This window comes from Rutilus rutilus (genome assembly GCF_951802725.1).
Source record: "Rutilus rutilus genome assembly, chromosome: 14".
NCBI classification, from domain to species: domain Eukaryota; kingdom Metazoa; phylum Chordata; class Actinopteri; order Cypriniformes; family Leuciscidae; genus Rutilus; species Rutilus rutilus.
Genome location: NC_140219.1, coordinates 8,911,187 through 8,919,006, shown reverse-complemented (window position 1 = coordinate 8,919,006; position 7,820 = coordinate 8,911,187). Strand labels below are relative to the sequence as shown.

The following is a 7,820-nucleotide window of genomic DNA, read 5'->3' as shown; positions in this document are numbered from 1 at the left end:
ATCACCCAATCCCAGATGTCTTTTCTTCAGCAGCTAAACATCCACAGAATCCTGTGCTTATTTACGGATTATCCACCCGGATCGGAACATACGTCGTTTCATTGAGGTGAATTTTGGACTTTATGGCTTCATGAAGTCGAACAGACATGTTAAGTGCACACGGGCAGAGGAACAAGTGATGGCTCTTACCAAAAACGTTTCGCTTCGTTAATGTTTTTGACCTGAAATTTAGCAAACGCTCAAAATTTTTTAAATGCTTCGTGAGGTAAGAAACGAGTCGGCCAAAGGAAATTGTCTTCGATATGTGTGTTTGCATATTGCTAAATGGTACACATTTACAAAATGCATGACACAAATCTGAATTAGTCTGCGAAATATTCACCTTGCCAATATTTGCCACTTGATTTCTTTCAAAACTATTCGTTTTAGTTCCCAGTCTGATATTAATATATCAATGTGCCTAACACAAATGTGGTTAGAAAGTACATATTGGTCAGTGGTTGAGGGCAGGACCAGAATCATAGAATCTGGGAGTTTCTATACACCATTATTTTCAAAACAAATGGATTTTTGTTCTGAGAAAGGGGCATTTGTCTCAGTCACAGTACATCTAAAAAGCCCTGCCAGGTTCCTCCAGAGCCTGGTCTTGGTTTTTTTTCATTTTATTTTTTTCATTTTATTCCCTATTCACTGGGGAAGTGGCCTCATATAGTTGGGTAAACCCTGTTCTTTGATTTGTTTCTCATCTCTGGTGGGGCGGGCAGAGGGTTGCGTCCTTCCCCCCACCCCGTCACTCAGAGACGGCTGCTCTGCTCCAGTTTTAATGTGTCAGCACTCCCCGTCTGACACCAGGAATATCATGGCCTCCTGCTTGCCAATCTCAGCCATCACAGCGGCGAGCTGATTGAGATTTCCGCTGTGGAAGTGCTGGGTCTCCCATAAGTCCAGAATCACTGATGTGGGGCTCGCTTTGGACGCGAAGAAACTCATGTGCCTGGGGAGGGAAAACAGAGGAAAGGAAATGGTCAGAATCTCACTGCGGTGTGGACAGACAGAGCGATAGGTGTTGCATGTTATTATTTTTATATTCTTTGTTAAGATTATTATATTGATATAGAGTCTATCTAGAGACACTTTTATCTTAAGTCTTACATTTAATTTTCCTTTATACATTTTAATTGAAACATTTGTTGAACTTTTTTCTTTGAGACCAAACAATAATTGGGGGAAAAGGTAACACTTCACAATAAGGTTCCATTACATGAACTAACAATGAAAATTCATTAATATTGGTTAGTGTTAATTGCAACATTTAATAATACATTATTAAATTCAAATGTATCTGTTAATATTATTCTATAGACTTCAGACATGTCGAACAGTTGTATTTTTATTAACTAATTTTAACAAAGATTAATAAACACTATAACAAATGTATTTCTCATTGTTAATGCATGTTAGTTCATGCATAAAAAAAAAAAAAAAAAAAACTCTCTTGCAATGGACCAAAATAAATAAATAAATATTAATATTATTTAAATTGTAAAGTACAACTGTAAGCAGGATAGCATTTTGTTGTACTAAACAGAATATCCAAATTAAACACCAATGAAAACCACTGTTAATAATAGAAAACCTTCTGTTTTTCCTTTATAACCAGATGGAACCAGATGTTCCATTGTAAAAAGCTAATCAGGATTGACGGGGAGTCATAAGTTATTATTCCCTGAAATAACATAAAAAAACTTTTCTTACATTGTAAACTAATGTATCAACCTCACCGTCACTCCATTCTCCAAGCGAGAGTAGAAAATCTATGTGCACTGGTCCAGGGAGACACATTAGCTGGACATAGTTACTCCACAGAGGAATACAAAACAATGTTTTCCTCCTCATCTCCATTCCAATATACTAAACCAATGAGCGAATGCTCAGTTCATCAGAACACATGCTTTGTTAACTCCTGAGCTAGAGCAGGCCTGCATTTTCATTTGATGAATTATCTTCTGTGGGTCTCAGTCCTCTAAAAGGGTAAAACCCAGGTTGCATGTGACCTTTTCCATTGACCAGGCTGAACCTTTCGGATCAAAGCTAATCAATAAGAACAAAGCAACCCCTTTTTGCAGCGTATTAGATGTTGCGAGATGCATCTCCCGAAGGAAGCTGAAGTGGGTTGTTCGATCTAACAGCCTTTTTCTGGACCTCAAATGCCTGGGGCTTTAAGTGTTGTTTTCTGTATGCGCTCTGTTCTCAGCGAGAAAAGGTTTACAGTCGGGGGGGGGGGGGGGGGGGGGGGGGTAGTATATTCTCTAGTAGTGCTTTTCTACTTATTAGTAGGATTCTGTGCTTTCCCTTAACTAAGTAAATGAAAATTGATCGTGTTGGGCTAGAGTGCTAATTAAACACACACCACAACACTTCAAATTGTAATTAATTGGAGCAAGTAAACATTATTGGACAAATGAAGTCTGCCCATTATGTTCCATTACCTGGAGGAAGTTCAATGGGACAGTAATTAAATCACTGCCTTGCAATTTCCTGTAGAAGTCTGTGTTTTACATGCAAGTAAAGAACCACACCGAGACAATCTGCTATATCGTAATATTTCGATAACATTTCCATGACCATAATCCTCAGATTTTGTTAAGGCGAGACACTACAGGTGAATAGGGTAAATTTTTTAACTTGCAGATATCACCATGAATCTTTCCCAGTTGATTACCTACATTAAGATGAGAAAAAAATGTATTACAAGTTTTCTGTAATTTAATGTTTAAATATGCAAATCAGGCAATATCTAATCAAATATGCACAAATTTGCATATATTTTAAAAAACGATATCTGAGTATTGGATAAAGCCAGGTTAAAAATTCTTTTTTTATTGTGTTCACATATTAGATGGGAAAAAAAAAACCAGAGGGATTTATGGATATCTACTTTTGTTATCCTGTAAATCAGAAAATACTGTCAATAGCCTTAAACAAATTATTTTCGCCATGTTTTTTGGAATAAAATGTTATATAAATCAGGCTAGGAATAATATATTTACAAATCCCTCTGTAAATGTCTTCATAATATAACTAGGTACAAGTCTGGAAAGTTTGGTGTATATAGGTGCTACTGAAGTGGAGATTTCGGACTTGGAGTACGAGAGGAAAGTCATTTTGAGAAAACGGGCTTTAAAGATTTTTCATCAGCCAATGAGATTGCGCATTCAGCCCTTTTACTTTCACGATTGGTTGCTGATAAAAAGGAAATGACCATATTTGGATCCGACAGGATTGTACAGGAGAGAGAGTGCTTCCTAACGGTGCATGTGATGACAGGCTGACGGCAGCGATCGCGGAGCAGCACGTTGATTAAGAACGCCAACTTTTGTTGAATTTATGAGAAATCTACAGACGCAAACAGACAAAGTGTAATCAAATAAAGACCTAAATGTGTATTTCAGACTTTTTTTCAACACAAGTCTGAAAGAAGACATGTTATTGAAGACAAATATCCAAAAATCTCAAAATTGACCAGTAAAAAAAAAACGATGTTTTTGCCTGCCGTGTCTCGCCTTAAACAGGATCCATCCCCTATCTCAGAGATGCTAAGAGATCCTAGATGTACCTGTCAAGCTTCAGTCTCTGGGCCAGTAGTCTCCAGTCTGCTCCGTTGGGACAGGGGGTGTCCAGACTGCTGCAGATCTTCTGTCGGATGAGATAAGGGATCTGGAATGCGCTCGGACCAGCCAGGGCAGGGGTGCAGTTGTCCATTAACAGGAAATCAGAGTCCAGTGGTCTGATGTCCTGGAGTCAAGAACAGTTCAACCTCATGTGTTACTCATTTTTATCTGAAGATCTATGGTCTTTTGCAGGAGAATCGTTTAATTGAACTTAAAGGTTTGAGAAATGGTTAAAATATGCATGCGTGTAGATTACACTTTATTTTGATGTTCCTCTTTATACATTTTGTTGACTAAAGGTTAGGTTGCACCTACATGTCAGCTGACTTTCATTTGAGTATTAGTTGAGTATTAGCAGAATGTTAGGGTTTGGGAAAGCAGAATAGGTTGACATGTACTTGCAAAGTTACTCATAGTCAGTAGAATGTCTGTTGCGGAGCATCAAAATAAAGTGTTATCAGATATTAAGCAGACAGTCTACGAATACTCTTTTGAGAGTTAGTTGACATGTAGGTGCAACATTACTTATAGGTAACAGAATATGAATCAAAATAAAGTGTTGCTCAGTTCAATTCAGTTCACATTATATTCCACATTCTAATTAGAATTCAATAATCTTAGGCATGTGCAGACCACAGTACAGTTTATTTAATTTATATTCAATTCAAATCCAATCTACAGTGGTGGCCAAAAGTTTGAATAAACCATCAAAACTTTATGAAAATATATATATATATTTGTTTTTAAATATGAGGGAATAACAAAACATTAAACTTGGGTATTTATCTGACAAAAGTACGACATAGTTATTAATATTTCATTTGTTCTCTCATATTGGCATTTCTGTGTTTGACAGCCTGGCCAAAAATGATGTCCACATAATGTGGCCTGTTTCATTGCATTATTAAAAAAAGGACTCCAAGCACAGCTATACAATATGCTAACAAAATGTAACAAATATCTTGAACAAATTTTTTATACTATTTGTATAAAGGATGATGTTTCGAGGCCGGAATTCACTTTTGGCCACTACGGTAGTTGAGCTAGCTTTTGGAGAATGATTAAAAATAATTGTTGGTGTGCGCATAATAAAAAAAAAATAATAATAATAATATATATATATATATATATATATATATATATATATATCACAATACATCTCATATAGCAGCTTTATAGTGTGGTAATACTACAGTCTGTACTGGTATCAGTCACCTTTGAGATGTTGAAGTCCAGTGTGAAGCTCTGCCCCTCTCCTTCGACCTGCCACACACACAGCGTGCAGCTGAGATCACAGGTGCTCAGGCTCTGTCTCTCCAGTGTGAAGGTGCAGTGCAGGGTCCGCTGAGACCCGCTCCAGATGTGGTAGAATGGGATCTCCTAAAGGAAAAATAAAACAATCATTTGTTCATAATAATGTATCAGTTCTGAAATCTACTCTCAGTATCGTCAAAACTGTCAAAATAATTTAAAAAAGCATTAAAATCTAACAATAATGGTATCATCAATTTGGATTATTTAGCTCAAGTTATGTTTAAAAATGTTTTAGTGTACTCTCTCTCTCTCTCTATCCATCTCTCCATCCATCTCTCCATCCATCTCTCCATCCATCTCTCCATCCATCTCTCCATCCATCTCTCCATCCATCTCTCCATCCATCTCTCCATCCATCTCTCCATCCATCTCTCCATCCATCTCTCCATCTCTCTCTCTCTCTAGTGCTCATTGAATACATGAGAGGTAAATATCAGATGAAACAACAAATATTCCAAGGCACTCACATGGTTAGGCATGAAAAGCCTTTAATAAACTAGGCCAAACCATTAAAATTTGCATGCGTGTGCATCGTTGCTGTGTCAAGCCGAAACGCGTTGACCAACACTTTGAATGTTTTAGCACAGTATATTAAAGGATTTTTATGCCTAACCACGCAAGTGCCTGGGAATTTCTGTTGTTTCACACTCACACACACACACACACACACACACATATACATAAATAGCACAAAAAAATATATATATATAGTGTATATTTTATTTATACAACGTATATACTATATATTTATTTTTTTATTTTTTTATATAACACACATATTATGTGTGTGTGTGTGTGTATATATATATACGTTATGTCAATTTTATATCATCTCTGCTTGTATTAAAACATTTTTTAAGATATGATAAGATACTATTAGATTTTCGCAACACAAGAAGTATGCAAAAGTTGCCTGATTTTGGCAGCCTTTGGCAAACTTTGCATCTGATATAAACTTACAAGAACAATTCTGTCACTCGGTAGATAATACACAGCTTCCGTTGCGTTAAAAGTTCTGCACTCGCAAACAATAGATCCAGCTGAATTTGACGGTCAGTCAAAGACACAGACAAAAGAAAAAAACACCTGGTGATTTATGATGCAGTGGCTGCCGGTGCAAGTCTATGAAAGCTTTTCTAAGTCTATTGTAGTCGACATTTTCAAACAAAGCAGAAAAAATTGTTTCTTTGTCTCTGACAACGTCCTTAAAAGTGAATTGTTCACAACAGGGGATTTGGATTTAATTTATGAACGAGCACAATTCAGTAGCTAGAACAGATATGCCTGCATATCCACAGTCAAATAAAATAAGAACATGTATTAAAACAATACATTGCCTGTCGAACAAAACACGTTCAGAGCGTCAGTCTGATTTAACTAAATATTTAGCTTTATAATATGCTCGTCTCATATTGTCTTATTAATTGTGCAGAGCGACACAAAAACAAAGATAAGCACATGCTATTTAAGACTGCACATCAATCATGAACCAATCAAACAGCAAATCAATAAAAGCCTGTGTTATCAGAGAATATGCAGTACCTCAGTTTACTCTAATGGGGGAGCTGTTATACAGACTGAAAAGTCTGTGGGGAAACCAAGCCAAGCAAAACACTTAAATAAAAAATAGGGGATGCTCAGGTGAGAAAATGTTTCCTCTATGCACATTTGTGCTGTACCACTGTTAGCTGGCATCTTTAAATCCTCGGAGGAGCTTTTTACGCCAAGATTCCTCCAAAATCCAGAGACGCTCCTCCGAGGCCCATGCATGGATCCAGGAGGGGAAACACAAGAAAAATCAGGTGTTGCAGCCTTGAGAATTTACATATTGGTCTATATTTAATTTCCTCCACTGGGAGAGAGTCCTGAGATGGGCAGAGTGTTGAGGAAGACATATGAGAAAACTGCACTGCTCTCAATCCTTCTTTACCCAGGAAGCCGTTAACTCGAAGCCAAGGCCGTGCATGTTATTAAGAGCAGACGTTCTAGGGTCCCTGCTCGCCAATTCACCCTATAATGGGCTTCTTTAGCATCCCCGCACGTTCAGAAATACTCTAATGAGGCGAAACCAAAGAAATTTCCAATTACAGCAATCCGAAGGACATACCAGATCACACACCCTGTTAGAAAGCTCAAAGCGGCCACAGAGCACACAAGCCCTTAAAATTCGCCCCCAAGAAAAATAACTTGGCTAGCTAACTCTAACTCACTCAATTAAGTTTGAAAAGACTTTGACAACAGAGAACAAAAAAACAAACATAACATTTGCAGTACATGTTACAGATGCAAACAGATAAAAATAGAGGGAAAACTGCACAAAGCAGGAGAGGCAGAATAATTTCGGTGGTTGCTACGTGGTGTCTTAAGTGTTCTGCATGGATGTTAACAGGTTGCTAGGACTAGGAATGATTGATTCTTAAATATGTATGCAATTCATTTGCCTATTTATTGTGTTCAAGGCATTTTCTTTTAAATATATTTAATGTTTAATTAATACATTTAATATTTGAGGTTATGGGTTTTGAAAAACCACTAACCCCAAGTATAGGAGCGATAGCAATAAATACACTTTCCCCATAAAACACCATTTAAAGGAGAGTTTTCTCAAAAATGAACATTCTGTCATCATTTACTCACCCTCATGTCATTCAAAACCCATAAGATCTTCAAAAGACGTAGGAAAAACATACAGAGCAGCAGCTTTCGCCATGCGGCGTGAGTGTGTGGTAGAAATCAGGAATGGCGAGAGAACATTGTGCTTGGTACGTTTTTCGTCTTCAAATTTGGGTCTTCAGCCGACAGTTTAAATCCCGTCTGGCGAGAGTAGGCGTCTTG

General features: G+C 37.3%; 1 protein-coding gene across 4 annotated transcripts in view; it reads right to left on the bottom strand.

The window, feature by feature from the left end:
- Positions 1-681: 681 nt before the first annotated feature.
- unc5a (unc-5 netrin receptor A) overlaps positions 682-7,820 on the bottom strand; it is a 180,471-nt gene continuing 173,332 nt past the window's right edge. For all 4 annotated transcript variants that reach the window (XM_084431226.1, XM_084431225.1, XM_084431227.1 and 1 more), the window contains 3 exons: positions 4,887-5,051; positions 3,617-3,795; positions 682-994 (listed from right to left, as the gene is read on the bottom strand). In XM_084431226.1, coding sequence (XP_084287352.1) covers positions 829-994; positions 3,617-3,795; positions 4,887-5,051 — 510 coding nt within the window. In that variant the 3' untranslated portion in view covers positions 682-828. The remainder of the gene's footprint in view (positions 995-3,616; positions 3,796-4,886; positions 5,052-7,820) is intronic.